At 47.2% G+C, this 20,557-nt stretch overlaps 1 protein-coding gene across 1 annotated transcript; it reads left to right on the forward strand.

Annotated features, from left to right (window-relative positions):
* The first annotated feature begins 67 nt into the window (after positions 1 to 67).
* smad7 (SMAD family member 7) lies at positions 68 to 19,408 on the forward strand. The gene is made up of 4 exons (XM_037752884.1): positions 68 to 1,606; positions 2,534 to 2,587; positions 6,492 to 6,563; positions 18,498 to 19,408. Exons 1-4 carry the CDS (start codon positions 1,141 to 1,143, stop codon positions 19,034 to 19,036), a joined length of 1,131 nt encoding a protein of 376 aa, XP_037608812.1. The 5' UTR covers positions 68 to 1,140; the 3' UTR covers positions 19,037 to 19,408.
* The last annotated feature ends 1,149 nt before the right edge of the window (positions 19,409 to 20,557 follow it).

Raw genomic sequence — 20,557 nt, forward strand, 5'->3', positions numbered from 1 at the left:
TGTGCGCTGTGGGCTCTACTTGATCTGTTGTTTGCGCAACACAATCACATTTCTTTTAAGCGACAGGGTGTCTAGACACACACGTGACCGGGCGCGTCAATGCGCACTGGAGAGACTGAGACTAGAGAGACTGGAGACGGAGACGGAGAGAGCAAGGGCACCCACAACCAAAACCATCCGCCTCGTTTACAGACACAGAGAGAGAGCCTGCTGCTGACCAACCTACACAGCACGTCGACGGCTCGCTTTTCTTGCTTCTACAGACACAGAAACTTCGTGTGAGATACGAGCTTTTGGATTATTGAATCTTTTTAAAGGATTCGTCTCCGAGGCTCGTCGGTGCGAGGACGGATCACCAACCCGAGGGACTCTCTATAGCTTTTCTCCCAGAGCTTTCAACCCGGCTGAGAGGGAACCAGACCTGGATCTGATCCCCGGCTCTCAGCAGACCACATCCTCTGCAGACCAGACGCATATTTAGACGATAACGGATAAAAGAAGAAGAAGCCCGCTGGAGAGACTCCTCTCCTCTCCTCTCCTCTCCTCTACTCTCCTCTACTCTGCGCAGTCGGATCAAGGATTTTGTGGATTAATGCTCTTGAAGACACGGTCGGTTTTTCATGGGATAATTGTGACACCGTTTGGGCTCAATTAGGCCCCAGTTTGTCTCATTTCAATCCACAGCCAATGCGCACAAACAGAAAGATGTTCTGACATTATTTTGATGCTGAGAGAATCGGATCGCAGAGTGTTTTTAAAGTGAAGCACATTCATGCCTCCGTGTTTGAGCAGAGCTGTATTATACTGCTAGATTCATCTCTATAGGCTGGTGTTAACCGCCTGGAGGAGGTGATGGTTGTTTCTCCTCGGAGGAAGAGCTGACTGTCCCGGGATCCTCGGCTGCTGCTCTCCGGTGATCTCTCCGGTGATCTCTCCGGTGCTCCAGTGTGCGGCAGAAGGCGACAGAGACTGGCGGATGCTCCAGATCTCCTCTGCTTCTCCTCCGGATCCCAGTTTCTCCACCGTCTTCTGTGTTTCTCTTCAGGCTGCTCGTCACTGCCTGGATTCGGACCCCGGAATCTTCATGATTTGCGGACACCATGCTCGTTTTTTAGCCGGGGAACCCTCTTTTCGTCCCGCATGTTTAGGACCAAACGATCGGGGCTCGTCCGGCGACTCTGGAGGAGCCGTGCGCCCGCGGAGGGCGACGGGGAGGCGGATAGAGGGTCGCATGGCTCCGGGGGCTGCTGCATGGGCAAAACCACGAAGGTGGCCAAGTCCAGCGCCGGGTCCGAGGCGGAACTGAAGGCGTTGACCCACAACATACTGAAGAAGGTCAAAGAAAAACAATTAGAGGTGCTTCTGCAGGCGGTGGAGTCCAAGGGGGGCGCCCGGAGCCCCTGCTTGCTCCTGCCCGGCAGACTGGACGCCTTGGTGGGTCAACAGTCTTACTCTCTGCCCATGCTGCTCTACAAGGTGTTCCGGTGGCCGGACCTCAGGCATTCCTCGGAGCTCAAGAGGCTGTCTTGCTGTGAATCCTACGGGAAAACCAACCCGGAGCTCGTCTGCTGCAACCCGCACCACATGAGCAGACTGTGTGAACTCGGTGAGAATGGATATTCATTATAATATAACCTCCAATAATAACAAAAAAGTTGTGAAAATGTGTTTTTATTATTCTCTGGTGCATGGGGGGCTTAGGACAGATTGAGACACCATTGTGTCATTGTGTCAGAGAATTAGCAGACTCTTAAAGGGGATAATTAGCCTAATTCAGATGACATCATCTCTCTTGGCACTGTTGTCTTGACTTTCCATAAGGTCAAACTGGACCGTGCCAAGAGGTCCTCTTATTCAATATGGTGCCATCAAATTGCGCATCACATTATCTTCTTTTCCCCATCCAATTATTATTATGATGATCATTTATCTTTTAAATGCTACATAATGTGGATTTCTTAATTAGGCTGCATCCTGACTTTAACATGTGTTTTAGAGCTGTTTATTATTCGGTCAATCAGGATATTCCTTTTCTTTTTAAACAAACAACCCATCTGGTATTTCAACATTTCACAATTGGCATTTCCAAAGTGCAAAAAGCGACTCATCCAGAGCTTTACGCTCTTTCCACGGTGAAGTTTCCAGGGCCTGTGTGTGTGTGTGTATGTGTGTGTGTATGTGTGTGCTTGCTTGGCGTCCCGGGCCAAAAGAGGCCCGTATCTCAGTTTGTCCTAGACGCTGATAGTGGCCCTCCTGGCGCCAGGCGGCCCCCTGTTTATCTGCCTGCCAATGAAAGGCAATAGCCGCCCGGCCAGCCGGCCTCACTGCCTCTGCTCTGCTCTCCTCTCTTCTCCTCTCTTCTCCTCTCCTCTCTTCTCCTCTCCTCTGTTCTCCTCTCCTCTCCTCTCCTCTCCAAGCTGAGCTGACAGACACAAAACCTTTTTCCCACCAGAATGACAACTCTTATCATAAACTGTAGATCTCTCCCTTGTGTTTTTTTTTGCTCATGCTCTGCTTCTTTTTTTCCATGCAGAGTCTCCTCCTCCTCCATATTCGCGCTATCCCATGGACTATCTTAAACCACCAGGTGAGCTGCTGCACGCACACACACATTATTATTATTTGATTTCCTGCAAAACACACACACACACACACACACACACCTTAAAGGCCATCTCGTAGTTGTTTTACATTACATACTCACTTCCCCTGCTGTGTGTGTGTGTGTGTGTGTGTGTGTGTGTGTGTAGGAAACAGCTCCATGTTATGTTGTGATTTATGATAGCAGTGGAGTGGCACGCCTGGCTGGCTGGCTGGCTGTCTGGCTGGGCAGTTCTAGCATGGCTGGCAGCCAGGGCAGAGCAGCACAAAGTTGAGATACCAGCTATAGACTGACTGGCATGTCACCAGGGGCGTAGTGTGTGTGTCTTCTGGGGGGGGGTTGTATTGGTGTGTTGTGAATGGCGACACAGACAGTAACGTCTCCGGTGCCTTTATCAGCTGAATTAATCATCAGGTTGTGTGTCACCGTCCCACATCTCTGTCTGGATGTGTTTTGTTTTCACTGTTTTTTCCCCTCTCCTCTTAACAAGCTTTGATCTTGCTTAATAGTTTTCTCCCCCCCCCCCATGTGCCAGACTCCACACGCTGCTGTGGTTGTCATCTTACTCCCCCAGTGCCGGAAAATGGCATCGGGTTATGTCATCGCCTGTTAAGTCGTTTTTTGAAGTGTGTTAGATTTCAGGCTATAACCAGAATAGTGCAAGACCAGTGAAGAAGTGAAGGAGATGATGCTCTCCGTGTCACAGTTTTTCCTGCTTCTTTGCTCGTTTACCTCCGTCTGTCAGTGCAGGAAAAGCTCAGAGTTGAACAATGAGCGCTCAGCTGACCAGCCGGTCGGCCAGCCAGTTAGTCAGGAGAAGGAGAAAGTGGCTTTCAGTGAGTGGAAACAATAGGAAGTCATTGCAGCTGCAGCTGTGGTTCTTCAAAGCAGTCCCCCCCCCCCCCCCCCCCCTTCTCTCTCTCTCTGTCTTTATTTACCAGGCTTTCGCGATATTGTTGTACCTGAAAAGCATTTACAAAACCTTATAAAATACAAGCAGAATTAATCGAAAATGATCATCCTCTTCCTCCTGATGAGATGTTGGAAACTTTCCAGCGATGAAAGGAAACGAGGAGGTAAATAGGAAATGCAAGCTGGATGCAGACAAAGGAAATGATTATACAACCCGTGTTACCACCCGGTTTCCCCTCTCAGAGCAAAACTGCAGAAACTTGAATTGCTTTGACTGTGTGGGAATTAAATTTTGCAGAACGAGGCGAGGGAAATATCATCAGGTTGATTCCCAACTTAGTAGAGCTTTTATACTTTAAAAAAAAGTTTCTTTAAAGCCATATTTTTGTCAGTATTTAAGTGGAAAAAGTACTCTGGATCACCTGTCATGCTATTTCCTCATTCAGTCAGTGCAGCTGCAGTTGTGGTTAATCAAAGGAGACTCTGTCTGTCTGTCGGTCTGTCTGTCTGTCTGTATTGGTGAAAGAGGGTGAAAGACAACATATATTAATAGGACAATGGAGCAGGCTGGAGGGTACAGAAACACACACACACACACACACACACACAAAGATGAGCTTATCATGCAGAAAGACGGGGGGTTTTTCCCCAGTGGCCTCGGGGAGCTGTCAATCATCAGTCCCTTCTCATTATTGGAGGCTATTACTATCCTCCTCTCTGTATTTGCTTTATATTAGGCTGTGTTAAATCATCATGACATTCAGAAAATCTGCATTGATAACTTTTAGAAGGCAGTAAAAAAAAAAAGAAAAGAAATCTGCATGAAGCGGAAGAGCGGATGGATTTTATGATAATGGTTTTATGATTCCAGTGAGCAGGAAGTGGGGTAATATGTGTCCGTCCGCTCCAGCAGCAGCGCTGTGAAAGCAGCCGAGTTAAACGTTAAAAAACGCTACCTAGTCTCAGCTCTGGGGAATATAAATCACACACTGTTTAGCGCTTTCTCTCCGATGCCCCCATCAGCCCTGTGGTCAGCTGTGAACTGTTGCCCGGGAGACCGGGGCAAAAGGGTGCTGGCTGGCCAATGAAAGCGAGGCAGGCTTGGGCCATCTCGTTACGGTGACCACAAGCAGCACGGGCCGCGTCTGAACAGGGAAGGGTGTCAGGGTGGTGGGATGAGGGCTCTGGTCGCCGTTTCTTTATTACTTCTTAGCTACTGCAGCTCAAACAGAAGGCCAATGAGACGCTCTGTTAGCTGGAGAGTGGAAGTGTTCGACAGAAATCCTCCTCCTCCTTCTCGCCATTTGTGGATTAAATGCATACTGAACCCCTACTTGCCATATTTCTTCAGTTTGCATCCTTTGTAGTTGTTGCAAAACACCTTAGATTAGAGCAACTTCAATTAAATAGTTTTCTTATAGGGCTGTTAAAGTTAACATGATAATAACGCGTTAACGCACATTTTTAGGTTGTAGCGGGCTCAGTTTTAAAGCTAGAGTGGAGATACTGGTATCATATGAAACTAGAAAACCTAAGAAATCCATCGGTACCAACCATGTCATACTGGCTTGTCGGGAAGGAGGCTAAATAACGCTCCAAACGTACACTACATTTTGGCGCGGAAAAACTGGCGTGGCCATTTTCAAAGGGGTCTTTTGACCTCTGACCTCAAGATATGTGAATGAAAATGGGTTGTATGGGTACCCACGAGTCTCCCCTTCACACACATGCCCACTTTATGATAATCACATGCAGCACACTGACACACTGACAGCTGTTGTTGGGCATATTGTTTTATGCCAAATGCAGTACCTGTGAGGGTTTCTGGACAATATTTGTCATTCTTCAGTGTTGTTAAATGATTTCCAATAATAAATATATACAGACATTTGTATGACGCAAGCATATTTGCCCACTCCCATGTTAATAAGAGTATTAAATACTTGACAAATCTGCCTTTTAAGGTACATTTTGAACAGATAAACAATGTACGATTACTCGCGATTAAGTATTTTAATAGATTGACAGCCCTCCTTTTTTAGCAACGCACTTTAATACAACAGTAGCGTGCATGGCTTGCAATGGAGTGGAGGCGGGCGATCACCACCACACACTGTGGCTCAATGGATAGAACGTGTAGCGCAGCGTTGACGTGCAGCGAGAGGAATGTATCATTAGCGAATACCGAGCTACCAGCAGCAGCAGCAGCAGCTCTGCAGCAGAGCTAGCCCGCTCCCAGCGGCGTGCTGCTCCGCTCAACACACACACAACAGTTTTTTGTTAAAGCCTCCATTCAGGTGTCATGTTGGAACTAGTCTACATTACAAGTCTTAGTGGGAGTTAAGCATTCAGATGCAAAGAGAGGGTAGAGAGAGAGAATGAGTCGTTTTTTTCTTTTCTTGTCTGCCTGCTAGATGCGGCGTGCATTCACGGCGAGCGGCTTTCAAGGCCTCTCTCTGAGATCCGTCTGCCGAGGCAGCCGCGAACTTGATGTAGAAACATTTCTGATACACCTTTGCGGTTGTTGTGTTAAAAGCCGGAACGGGAATCGTATTAAGACATCAGACAACCAGTTTGGATCTCTATTAAAAAAGAGGAGACCCAGAAGAGCACACTTGATTATTGAGCAGGGATCTCCAGCCCCGAACCCTCGCCTCGGTCATTAGCAGAAACCAATACAGCTCCTTCCAGATCAGCAGCTTGTCTACGCAGAGATGCGGCTCTTACGTTCCTCCTGAAGCAGTGGATTATGGGGGATTATCGAGGGTGTAAGAAACTCTCCTCTGCAAGTCTTCCCAGTGTGTGTGAGAGTGTGAGCTTCGTCGTCAGCGTCTTCATTAGGCATTGATTTCACCCGAGTGATTGACGATCTCACAGCTGCTGCTTTGCCTTCTCCCCTCACACACACACACACACACACACACACACACACAGGAACACACACAGTGCTAATTCAAAGTGTTTCTCTCTCCGGTAGATTCTCCAGACTCTGGACCTTCATCCAGTGATACTGGGGGAACGACATACTCAGCCCCTGTGGGGCTTTCAGGTAAATACTCTCATCTTTTTCTACCGTCCCTCTCTTTATGAAAGTTATTTTCCTCCTCTGTTTTCTTTTCCGTCTCCTGTGCATACCTCTCAACACACATCTCCCCTCAATGCTTGTGATGATGAAGCAGTGATTGTGGGGGGGCCCTTTGCTTCCCCTCTGTAATAAAAAAAAAGGAGGGTGGTGTATTTCTCCCACATTCACATCCATTCCCTCCCTCCTGGCTCTTTGAACAACGCTCCTCTTCTTCTCCTCTTCCTCTCCGTGTTATGTTGTAATGGAAGACAAACATGCCGAATTGTTGTTTGGAGAAGAATATGCTCCGTGCGTGCGGCATTGTGGGGAGAAAATAGCAGCGAAAAGAGGCTCCTCCGACTGACATGTTTGTTTGGGTGTGTTTGTGCGTACAGGGGATGTCTTTGTGGACTCTCCTCCGGGCTCTCTGTGTGTGGATAAGAGCGGGACACAGGCGCCTTTCTTTCTTCCGTCTCTCATGCAGGACGTGTTTCGGGCTTCCTCAGCTTTTCTCCCATAATCCCCTTTGGCAGCGTTGCCTTCCTCGCCCGGCGCCCTGTCCGCAGGCTACAGAATAAGATGGTGTTCAGGACAGAGAGAGAGAGAGAGAGAGAGAGAGAGAGAGGGAGGGAGATTGCTCTGCTGTTCTCTGCTTTCCTTTTGCCTCAGATGGTTCTCATTACCGGGCCTTTAAAGCCTGTTTTATGTCAGTTGGTGTTCGCTGCCCATTCCACCCCCCCCTCCTTTGTTTGGTGCTAGGGGGGTTAGCTTGACTGCCTGCATGTGTCTGTGTGTCCCTAGATGGGGGAAGAGATTGGAGCAGTGCTTACAAGAACAGAGGAAGTAAAATATCTCTCTTCTCCTGTCCTCCACACCTTCAGATGGACATCAAAGTGTGCATTAACTAAAGACACATTTCAGACCCAGTTCAAACTATGAAACCCTAGAAGTGGAGTCTTAACAGGCGCCCCCATGCTCCCTCCTTCCCTCCCTCATCGAGGCGTACCGTCCTCCTCCTCCACCTCTCCTGTTTTCCTTCCTGGCGAGGATGACATGGCAGCGAGCGCTCCAGTGAATGGGCCTCCTCAGTAAAAGCAGTAGAGGTAGAAAAGGCTGGGGCGGGATGGCTGAAGCTCTCTGCCCTCATGATTTCCCTGGCAGGCCAAGAAAAAAAAAAGGCTGCTCCAGTCCATTCCTCCTCCCCTCGTACTCCCTCCCTCCCTGCTTCCCTCCTTCGCTCCCTCCCTCTGGGGCCCTGACAAAAGAAACATGGCTCTCCCAGAGGCCCGCTGCTGACCTTCTAATTCACTCACTCTGCCCTTTTTATGTTCTTCTCCAGACGTATTTACAGAGAGGAAGAAGGAAGGGAGACGATGGAAGGAGGGTGGCAAAGATTTGAAGGAGTTGTTCTGTTACTTTTTTGCATTGTAGTAGAAAAAGTAAGACATTTAGCAGTTATACTTCATAAAAAATACCCCAAAAAGACCCTCGTTCATCTACAAAACCTAGTTCAGACAGAGCTGATGAGGTTAGAGATAACATCCTCCTCTCCCGTCTTTCCTTTTTTTTTATTCTCCCTGTTTATCCATCTTGAAAAAAGCCAAGAGCGTCCAGGCTGGAAGGAGTTAAGTGAGCTGCGACAGCGACAAGCGCAAATGCAAACTAGGCTGCCTGCCAGGCTACCAGCTCCAAAGCTCTTCTCGCTGGCTCACGTCATCAGCCTGGAACAGAGCAGAGAGGAGGGAAGAGAGGAGGGAAGAGGAGGGTGGTGGGGGGAGGGGAGGGCGTCGATGGCTGGAGGCCTGGAGCTGGGAGTCAGGGTGCTGATCGTGGTTTGAGCTGGCGTGAGGGCTTAGCTCTGAGGTTTAGGTTCGCCCAGGAACTGAGGAGAGAGATCAAGAGGGAGATTTAGAAATGGGAGACCGGGTCGGGGTTAAGAGGGCGCTGGATTGTTGGTTATGAATCTGTGGAGTGTTAAGTAATATTTAAACTTGTTAGAGACGAGATCGTTTGCGAGCAGCTCTAGTGGCACCCACGTACACCCAGACGTCCATCTTGTCAAAGAGGTCTGGAACAAATTGTCTTATAGGAAATACCCCTGTGTGGATGTGTGTGCTCGACGGCTGGGTATCATTTTAAAATGTTTCTATGCTAGTGACGCTACGGTGTCTGAGTTTTGGTACCACATACGGAAACAATACTTTGACCAATTAAGACGGAGAATCCAAATGTTCTCGCGTGTTAAAAGTTGTCTTATCACAAGCAGCCGATCAAGAACTTTGCAATACAATATTTGAATGGAGTCTGGCACAATCTGATTAAAGATGAAGTAATCTGGATTATGAATCTGATTGATGGTATTTTATAATCAGTGATATGGACACATTTCAGTTGGTCCAAAGTAGGGCTGCATTGCGAAGCTTCGAATACCTTTGAATATTTGTCACCGAAGCTTCAGAGCCCAAAAAATGGTATTCAGGTTCAGCAATAGTCTAAAGAAGTACTCATGAGCATCCCGGCTGTAGTGTGTACATTTCATCTTCTTTAAAGGCGAGTTATAGACGTGTGTTTGTGCCCAGCTCGTATTGGCTGTGTAGCATCGGTGTGTGTGTGTATGTGTGTCGGTGGCGTGCCTGATGGTGCCATCGGGGACTGACCCGGAGTGTCTGTGTGTAAGAGGATCCAGTCGGGCTGCGGTGACATGTACGCACACACACCGGCGCGTTTTCACACATACACACAGACGGGGCAGATAGAATGACCTGGTGCGAGCCCTGGCGCACGGCCGACTGTCACACAGGCGCTTCCTCCCACTGCAGGTTAAATTTAGGCCCCAGTTGTATTCTTATACCACCAGCAGCCAGTCACCTCGCTCGACAGACAGTCGGCCAGCAGCGCTTCAGTCAGTCAATTAGTCATCCGGTGAATCGGCTGGAGGTATAACCTTCATCAGGGGCTCTGACAGAGATTAAATTTAGTCCTGGCACCTCGGCTCATTAAATCAAAACTAGTTCTGCCGCTGTCATACAGAAGAAACGGCCCATTTTTGGTGCAAGTTTTTTTTATAGGAAGTGAGCTTTATGTTATACATCACCAATGCTAAGACACAATCTTTACGGGAGGCTAATTTCCAGCAATCAAGTCAGAGACAGAGCGCCCTCAGTCTCCCTCCTCTCTCTCTCTCTCTCTCTCGGCATTCCTGCCTTGTTTGGGTTAGCAGAAAGAGGAAAGGGCTGCGCAGGATATGACCTCATGTCTTTGAGGAAAAGGGGAGCGGACAGGGAGGCAGCCGAGGCCTCTTCTTGACAGAAAACAAACACTGGAGTGCACCAACCAGAAAGAAGGAGGCAGTAAAACAGAAAAAAATGTTTCTAGAAAGATAGAAATGTATATGTAGCCTGGTAGAGTTGCTATGGAAACGAGTTTAAAGAGGACCTATTATGCTTTTGTGATTTTCCCTTTCTTTGTAAAGTTTTTAGTGCATGTAAAAGGTCTGTAAAGTTACAAAGCCCAAAGTCCACGCCAAAGGGAGTTACTCAGAAACACCGCTCCCGAACTGCCTGAAACGCCTCGCTTGAAGTCCCGCATTTCCTTCTGTAACGTGGTGATGTCACCAAGTAACATGTCCCCAAACAAAGCAAGTTAGAGCGGAGCTGAGGTGGTGCAGCAGAATATGAGAAAAATAAAGTGTTTTTTGAACATTAAAGCATGTTAACATGTTCGAGTAGAAACCCAAAATACAAATATGAACCTGAAAATAAGCGTAGGTCCTCAATAAGAGAAAATGAACTCCATAGAACAGTTTCTGCTTTGGTTGAATGTTTTTTCTCCAACCGTAAGAGGAAGGAGTGAAGTAGGGAGAGAAGATGGCGGCTTTGGGTGGAGGGAGAGATGGCCGGCAGCTCTGCTCTGTTCTCTGTAATTTGGAGGCCGTGTGTTCAGCCAGCGAGTTGAGCGGAGCAGAGCCGGGCCGCTCCGAGCCGGGGCCAGGATCTCTCATTACTCCCCACTTCCTCTCCTTGCGCGGCAGCCAAGCCGCCTCTTGGCAAGGGACTTAATTTTGGTTTTGGCCGTCCTCTCTTCCCCACCCTGTGTCATTATGCTGCACAAATCGAAAAAACAGCACGCGGAGGATGGAGAGAGGTTGAGAGAGAGAGAGAGAGAGAGAGAGAGAGAGAGGGGAAAAAAAGAGTGTGCCTAGCTTGTTTTGGTGCTGAAGATTTTCTCCGATGAGATCCTGTGTTGTTTCTTAGCGTAGCATCATTTACAGTTAGCCCACCTTTAGCATCAGCCGGTGTATTGAAAGGTGGGCTATGCAGATGTGGCTCCGAGCCAGAGCTGGAGGGAAGCCCAGAACCAGATGAACATTGTTTTGGTTTCGCAGTCACTCTGTGGAAGTGGATTTTGACATTACCTCAATGTACGAAGATATGAAAGAGAGACTGAGTGTGTGAAGGAGGATAAAGGAGGAAGGGAGGGAGAACGTCCCCTTTAGCGGGATGAAGACGGAAATGGAAATAAGTGGAGACACATTCCTGTAAACCTGTGTGTGTGTGTGTGTGTGTGTGTGTGTGTGTGTCAGATTTCTAGTGTGACACACACCCTCCCGCCTGCTCATTCATGTAGTCAGTTTGTCTCTGAAGGTCTGGACTGGAGGTCTTTATCTCAGTAGCCACATCTCTATCACAGACCCCACACACACAGAGTTGCATACATTTTAATAACAGCTAGGGCTGTCAAAGTTAACGCATTAATAACTCATTAACGCAAAATCGCTTTAACGCCACTAATTTCTTTAACGCATTAATGCAATCGGTCTTTCAGGGGTTGTAGTGGGCTCAGTTTTAAAGCAAGAGTGAAGATACTGGCATCGTATTAAACTAGAAAACATAAGTGATCCATTGGCACCGCGTCATGTACCCATGTTGTCATACTAGCTTGTTGGGAAGGAGGCTAAATAACGCTGCAAACTTACGCTACATTTTGGCGATGAAAAACTGTCATGGCCATTTTCAAAGGGGTCCCTTTGCCCTCTGACCTCAAGATATGTGAATGTAAATGGGTTCTATGGGTACCCACGAGTCTCCCCTTTACAGACATGCCCACTTTATGATAATCACATACAGTTTGGGGCAAGTCATAGTCAAGTCAGCACACTGAGCACAGTTTGAAAAGATAAAAAATGTGCGATTTCTCATGATTAATCATGGACAATCATGTGATTAAATACTTTAATCGATTGACAGCCCTAATAACAACACAACAAAAGCTCAGAGTGCACACATAACTGGTTCCGCTGGTCGTCTCCCCTCTCCGTGTCTGTTATTTAGTTCCCACGGTGTTTTAGCTCCACAACAATGTGGGCGATTGTTGGGCTTGTCTGTCCATCTGTCCGTAGCAAGTGATCCTCTCTGACTTGTTTGCAAAAGTGAGCTGATGACATCATCGCAGCCTGCCTGGCACCGCGTGTCCCAACTAGCTAGTGTTTATTTGTCCTGTCACCCTGGGAAAGCTGGGCTGCAGGGGATGGTTGTGTGTGTGTTAGGGTCAGCGTGATGAAGTGTTGGAATAATAACTCCGCAGGAAAGAGATGTTAAAGGGTGATAAAATGTTTTTTTTTTTTTTTTTAAATGTACCATGCTGTAGTTTTATGATAATCCAAATGGAAGATGCTGCCCCAATTAATTATGAATCCATCCTATATTTGATCTCAAACTGAGATAAACGCCGTGCCCGAGCAGTATCAAGATCATGTGCATCATGTAATTATAGCAGGAACTTCCACTCAGAGAAAATTATACCGTAGACGGAGGCTTTAGGAAAACATTTTCTTCTTCCTTATCTTCTCCCGGGCCGTGGCCGGATGGTTCATGTTAGAGATGGCGTGTCTGCAACTCATTCTCTCTATCTGTGTTTCTGCGAGGAGTCAGATTTGTAGATAGCGAAACTGTGCCACTCCCCTGTGTGGTTTTCCTGCCATCAGGGCTTATTTAGGTTTCCTGAAGTGGGGGGGGGTGTGGGGGGACTTTACATCTTCTTACGTAACCACCCTAAAGAGGCACTTCCTCTGTCAGCTACTACCATCTCTCTGCCTCTACTTGTCTACCTGCTGGGGCTGAACAATGCCTCATTTTTTTCGTCATTTTGGGGGCATTACGGGGCAAAGAGTATATTTTTTTGACAGCCACGGATCGAAAACGCTTATTGTATTTATAATATTTTATTGTTCAACACAGGCAATTTTGGTAGAATATGACAATAGAATAGAAATAACTTTTTTTTTCTTTTGCACGGCACTTTGTAGGCCGGACGTTTTACTGGTGTCCAGTAGTTTCGCTTTCAATCCAAAATGGCGGAAGCGTAGCTTTGTTGCTGGGCGCTGATGTTACAATGGAACGAACGATTGACTTTCACTTCTTGGCAATATATTATTGTTCTTCGATTACGGTTCCACGATAACATGGCCCTGCTGCCGTGGGTCGGGGGCCGGTGTTATCAGCGGTAACCGTTGTATGAGCGCTGTGCAGTGCGGTGCCGATAAGCTAGCCAGTGAATCACACACAAGAATGAAGTACTCTATTGGTATCAGTATCTCTGGCATCTTAATGTTTTAAATGATACCCCTACTGAGGAGTACTACAGTGCAGTCAAGCTGATAAACAACATGATTTAGCCTGATTTAATGACATTTTGGTTACAGGTTTCATGCTCTTGTGCAACGACCAGTAACCAACCACAATCATTCTAAGAGCAGATTGACTCATCTATCTTTCAACAGTACAAAAAAAAAAATTAGACCGCGTGCAGCCGATGGCTTAAACCTACAAAGCTGTAGTGTATGGATGTGAGACAAGGCCACTCCTCTGTCTCCACCGCACAGAACGGACCTGACCTTTCTTTTTCCGAAGGGCTCGTCTGTCATTGAGTAAGAAGTAGAATGATCAACAGGCAACAAGCCCGCCGTTGAGGACTCTTACTATACTACTACTACTATATTTACTTGTAGTAACTCGAAAAAATCAGCGAGACCATAATGTTCTGGTGAACACAGAGAGAGAGAAATGCTTTCATTAGAGGCACACACTCAGGGCTGAACATATACGGCGTGGCAGGGAGAACAAAAGGAATGCCTCCAGGGTGACCCTTGACCTTTGGAATAGACTTTCCCCGGCTCGAGAGAGGGTGTTGACTTAGAAAATAAGGCACCATGAAGAGTCCTTCCTTCCCCCCGGAGCTGTTTCCTTCATGTCTTCCCGATTCCTCTCCTCAGCCGCTGTGAGTGTGTGTCTGATGACGACAGGGTCATTACATGTCTGAGGCGAACACACACACACACTCAAACACACACACACACACACACACATATATATAGGGCTCTGAGGGATCGATACGAGACTCGTTCTCAGGAGCCTCCTCACTATTTACCCATGTTGATAGTGTTGTGTCCAGGAGTGAAGGTTGAACATTGTGTGTGTGTGCATGAGGGTGTAGGCGTGTTGACTCCTAAGTATAGTAGTGACCTGCTGTGTGTGTGTGTGTGTGTTTGTGTGTGTGTGTGTGTGTGTGTGTGTGTGTGGAGTCAGACGGAGGTAATGATTAACCTTTCCAGACTGGCCCTGAGAGAAGCACCCAGTCTGTCGTCGCCCCCCCCCCCCCGTCCTCTCAGCCGTCCCTCCTCCCCTCAACCAGTTGTCTCAGCTAGCATGGCGTCCACTCTTTAAGACCTTGGACCATTAAAATCCACAGGGGAGCTAGCAGTGTGTGTCTATTTGCTGTGTGCTGTGGTTTAAATATTTTGCATTGCACGGGGGGTTTATTTAATCACAGATATTCACCCCCCCTCTCCCCTCCTCCTACCTCGCAGACCATAAGCTGATCATCCATTAAATACCTAGAAAACATGGAAGCAATATGCTGTTTTTGTTTGCACAGTGGTGCTAATGGCCAACATCCACATTAGACCTCACCAGCTGCTTTTTCTTACAAAAAAAATTGCTTTTAACAAGGCCTGTTATCATTTTTATCATCCGTGATCACATGGCGCACACCAATCTGCTCCATCTCTCAGCTACATTTGAGCTCCTGCGTCATAGTGCGGCAGCAGCAGGGAAAGTCTTTTATTTGGATGGGGGTTTATGTGTGGGCCCCATGGGACAAACCAGACTGGGACAGACTGGCAGCAGACTGGAGCGGAGCAGAAAGGGCTGGGGGGTGACAGATGGCCTCAGGCTGCCAGCTAGCCCCGCTTATCTCCGGCGAGGAGAAGCCCGAGACACACACAGGCTGAAAGGCCGCAGAGCAGACGAGCAGGTGGGGGCGGCAGACAGATAGACGGACTAATGCTCCGATAGGCAGACGTCCAGAGACAGTGCAGACAGATGTACAGACGAGCTCCGCGAACGCTCGGGGGGCCCGGAGCAGACGGAAACACGCCAAGGACAGACGACTCTGACGACACCGTCTGACACACACACCTATGCGAGAAGCACCTGAAATCGTGTCGGAGCGTAACGCGAGGAGCACGACCGGCAAATGTGTTAAAAATTCAAATTCAGTTAAATGAGCCTTGCGCTTGGAACAAGGTGTGTGGATACGGGGCCACTCACATTAGTGTGTGTGTGTGTTTATATACAGTATGTGTGGGGTTCTGTCTTCAGCAGCATTACTCATGAGGTGTAAGCTCATCTGCTGTCATGACAAGCTGTGAACATATTCTTCACAAGGCTGCGCCCCACAGATGGAGGAGTCTGTCTGTCTGGCGTTCTCTCTGCTGATAGACTGAACAGGAAAAAAAAAACAAAGTGTGGTTTTGTTTACCTGTAAAGTCACAGTTTGAACTGGACTAATATTTATTTTAGGTGTCATTTGTCCGTCTCTCAAATTAGCTTTCAGACGGTCTCTTATCTAACCACTGCTGTGCTATTTTATACTTCTACTCCACTACATCTCAGAGGGAAATAGGACAGAGGCCATGATAGTTTTTCCTCACCAAAATTTAGTTTGGAGCATTATTTAACCTGACATGGTTGGTACCGTTGGAGTCATTAGGTTTTTCTAGTTTTCATGACACCAGTATCTTCCTTCTAGCTTTAAAACGGAGCCCGCCACAACCTGAAATGCGTTAAACAAATAAGTAGCGTCAAACGAATTTGCATTAACATGTCATTATCACGTTAACTTTGACAGCCATAGTTTTTAACTCTTTCTTTCTACTACTCAGCCGGTGAAAACAGTCGAATAATGACATTTGTGGCTCAGGAGGAAGTCTGAGCAATTATGTCATATTGATGTCATCATGGTTATCTCAGTTTGGACTTCGAAACTATAACAGAAGGTCTAACGAAAGAGGTTATGGAGTTGCATTGTGGGAAGTGTAGTGTTTTTGGGGGCTTGATCCATTCTAGAGGGGGGATATCTCTGCGGATTATTGACTTTAACCGTTCTTTTTTTAATCTCTCTTCTCGGCAAGAAAGGCCTTGTAATGTTTTATTTCTACATTGTGGTATTGCAGAAGAATACGTCTTACACCGCTGCTTTACTAGCTGACCCCTTCATGTTTTCCTCTGTTGTTTTTCCGTCTCTCTTCAACCCCTTTGCTTTCATCCTTCCCTCGCTTTTCTCTCCTCTGTGGTTCTCTCTTTGCTTCCAGTCAGAGTTTCTGAGAGGAGGAGAGGGAGGGGGAGCGGGGCAGTTAGTGTAGTCCTGAATAGCAGGGTGTTTTCAGGCTGCAATGACAGGCTCAGACAGGCAGCCGCTCTAATGACCTCTGACGCCAGGCCCTGTCTCTCCCAGCAATAACAAACACACACAGAAACACACACGCACAGAAACACACACACACACACACACACACAGGGCCCCACAGGTGAGCTCCACCAGCAGGCCCTCTGTCAGCTGTTAAGGAGAAGGATGCTTTGGACTTTTCTTATCAACCCGGGCTGTTCCTGCACGTACATGCAAAGCAGACCCGAGATCGGAGACTCTGTCTGACATCACAAAAGACACTTTCTGTCTCTTATCTCAAAGATAAATGCCTTTTTCCCTCCATTTAGTCCAAGGTAGATAGCCGGGTACTTAGTTTCCCCCTGCACCCCATGAGGACGGATTTACGATAAACTCCCCGAGGCTCGGCTCTGACCAACTTCAAAGAACACAGCCCCTCTTGTTTTATGGAAGGCATGCTTTCAGTTTTTCTCCCCCCCCCTCCTCTCTGTTTCTGTCTATCTTCTCCCAGTGTTGTCTTTTTCTTTCCTTTTTTCCCCCTGCGTCTAATGAAGGCTAATGACAGGCCGCGGTGAGTCCGCTCAGGCCCGGCAGAGATCCTGCCGCATTAACGTTGCAGTTTGTCTCAGACGGGACCTTCCAAATTACCGGTTACATTCACAGCCACCGCCAGATGAAACGAGGAAGGGGGGGAGGACGGGGGCGACTGAAATGGCTCTGAGAGGGGGCTCTGTTAATTTTTTCCCTCACATATATTTCCCCTCCTTCAGCTTTTCTTAACCCTTGAATGTGTCTTTCATCGCGGCTGTATTTGTGTGTGAGACGAGAGGAAGAGATTGTCGAGCGGCTGATAGGAGTCGCAGCAATTAGGTGACGACCCTAAAAGCACAAGAGAGGAAGCAAAGTTGCAAAAGTAACAGTCGAAATATGTGAAAAGCATTCCTTCTCTTCCCCACCCCGCCCCCTCTTTCTTTCCTCTCGCGCTCTCTCCGTCTCCCTCTATTTCCCTCGCGCCTGACTGGCTCCCACTTTTCTAGCTGGGAGTAGCTGGGAGCCAGATTTCTGTGGAATAGAGATATGAGGGGGGGAGCGGGACGGCGCAGGAGGCGCACTAAAGGGAGACGGGAGAGGGCGGAGGAGGAGGAGGAGGAGGAGGAGGGGGTTTGGAAACTGGAGCATGGCCAATGCTACACTTCTTTTACGCTCAGGGGAAACTTTAGACTGGAGAGGCCTGGCTTGTCAACGATTCAGACACCAGGGTTTGAGAGTTAACGGCCCGGCTTGCTCGCCAGCTAAACGCTGTGTGCTCCGCCGTGGACGGGGAACGGTTTATGTGTTTATGTGAAAAGTCACATGTCTTGTTGTATCTTTCAACATGAATTCAAAGATTGCGTTTATAATGTCCTCCAGCAGGGTGAAGCATGTTGCCGTGTAGAGAGACAGTTGACGTCACTACATTGTTGGCCACGCCGCTACAAAAATACAGCGAGCCAGACAGAAGATAAGCATTTAATGCTTAGACAAATATTGTGCTGCGTGTGGACACTTGCCTGCCAATGTCTCCGAGTTGCTTCTCTTGTCTGAAGTCCAGGAATTCCAACATGGTTTTACTGCGTGGCAGAAATTGAGGATGAGTTTGAGGATTGAGTTTAGTTTTGGCTCTTGACTGAAGCTGGGGACACGCCAAGCCGACATCAAAGAACCAGCGCTGACGAAGGCCACCCGTTGAGTCGCCTCACGTCGCCTTTGCAATTGCACTCGAACACACCGCAAAGACTACAGCCGACGGCCAGTTAGCACGTGCAGTCTGCGCATGCGGGAGATGAAATAACTCTCCACACCAGCAGGTGGCGGTAGTCTGTATTCGTCATTCAAAAAGAGAAACCAGAAGACCGAGGACTGCGGATATACAAGCCGTTGTTATGATACGTACATGAAACAAAGCGGCTGTTTGCCGACCATTTTCACACCGCTCTCACCCACCACTTACTCACCACACTCTTGGTGTGTCAGGGCCTTAAAGCTGGTTCCCAAAACAGGGATGAGGAAGAAGTTGTGCAGAAGTAGCAATGTTTGGTGTAGCCCCATCTTTCCCTCCTCTCTTCTCATTTTCTTTCTGATCTTTGTATTTTACTGTCTAATGTTTCAGTGTCATCATGTTAACTGACCATCTCCTCTTCTCTGTGTTCCCTTCAGATTCCCTGGCATTGCAGGAGTCTGGCGATAGGGCCCATTGGTGCGTGGTGGCATACTGGGAGGAGAAGACACGTGTCGGGCGCCTCTACTCAGTCCAGGAGCCCTCTCTGGACATCTTCTACGATCTACCTCAGGGGAACGGCTTCTGCCTGGGCCAGCTCTGCTCCGACAACAAGTCCCAGCTGGTGCAGATGGTGCGGGCCAAGATTGGCTATGGCATCCAGCTGACGCGTGAGCCGGACGGGGTGTGGGTCTACAACCGCAGCTGCTACCCCATCTTCATTAAGTCGGCCACACTGGACAACCCGGACTCGCGCACGCTGCTGGTGCACAAGGTGTTCCCCGGTTTCTCCATCAAAGCTTTTGACTATGACAAAGCCGGCAGCCTGCAGAGGCCGAACGACCACGAGTTCACGCAGCAGCCTCGCACGGGCTTCACGGTGCAGATAAGCTTTGTGAAAGGTTGGGGACAGTGCTACACGAGACAGTTCATCAGTAGCTGCCCGTGCTGGTTGGAAGTCATCTTCAACACCCGATAGCAGCAGCTTTCCTCTTCTTCACCCTCCTCGCCCCTCACAAACAGACTACACCCACTTTTCCTTTTTTTTTTGTTGTTCCAGAGGTTCAAACAGAGAAAAAAAAGTTTTAAAAGAAGAAGAAGAAGAAGAAGAAGAAAGTACAAAATTCTGACGGACTTTGTTTAATAAATGACTAAGATTTAATTAAATGAAATAAGAAGCGAAAAATGTATTTTATGTTATATATAAATATATTATTAATTGTAAATATGAAGACGTTTTATATGCATCATTATTTATGTATTGTGCAATGTGTTGATGAGAAAAAGAAAATAAGATGCACTTTGCTTAATATAAATGCAAAACAAAGAAATGCCAAAATAAAAAAAAAAATACAAATAATATTTCTTGTCAGGTCTCTATGTTTTATCTTGTGGTGGTTTCAATCAGTTTTTCAATATTTGTTTTTTATGATTTTGAAATCTATTTTTTATGTCAGAATCGATATATTTGCTTCATTTGAGTCTCTGCGGAGTCAAAGTAACGTGAGATCATATCCGTTCCGTATCCGTCAACCAAACAAACCGCAGCGAGCAGCAGCAAACCAAAACTAGAAAGTAGAAAATGTTGGAAGGTCCACATGGATACGACCTGCACTCTCACGTGTTAAATCCAGCGTGGTAAACACTAAACATCTTTCCTATACAGTAAAGGATGGAAACACTTTGGGTTTCACACATTGACAGGAAAAGCAGAGCTAGACATCACGGCTAAAGCTGCATGCTAACTCTGTCACGGACAGGAAACGTTATCGTATCATGGTAACGTGCGGTCAAGCCGGCCGTCGCTCTCATCTCCGTGGTCAAATGGGCCGACGCTACAACTGTAGAGCACCCATATACTGACATTTCTGTTAAATGCATTCACATCGGTGTTTAAAGAGAACGGAGCTGATGGCAGAGCTAGCGACGGACATGGAGAAGTTAGAGGAAGTATAAACGTGTGACTACGTCCTGTTTTCAAAATAAGATGTTAACAAAGGGAACTGTATATGGAAATAAGATTGATTAGATTGTATTCACCAGAATTATAAAACATTACAAAGTAAATACCACTAATTTGTGAGGGAAATGTCTTTATTCTTAGATTTCTGGGTTACTGATATATTTGAAATGGCAATAAATCGTAATATCGGCTTTCAATACTCAAAATCACAATACATATTGAATCGGCACCCAAGTATCGTGATAGTATCGAATCGGGAGATAGGTGTATCGTCCCAGCCCTATAATCCAAATTGGATTATTTCTCTAAAAACCCTTCTAATTTAGCTTTGGTGCAGAATATTGTCTCTTCATTGTTACCAAAGTCAACATTTGTGTCACTGAAGGACTTTGATGTCACGTTGTGGTTCGTAAAAAGCATTTCCCTCTGAGACAAAATGAGTCAGACTATGACAGAGTCATAACTCATTGTCTATGTCCTTACTGGCTCATTACGCCTTTTAAAATTGTCTGTTTTTTCTGAGTTATTCTCGGACGA

The sequence above is a fragment of the Sebastes umbrosus genome, chromosome 19 (genome assembly GCF_015220745.1).
Source record: "Sebastes umbrosus isolate fSebUmb1 chromosome 19, fSebUmb1.pri, whole genome shotgun sequence".
NCBI lineage: Eukaryota > Metazoa > Chordata > Actinopteri > Perciformes > Sebastidae > Sebastes > Sebastes umbrosus.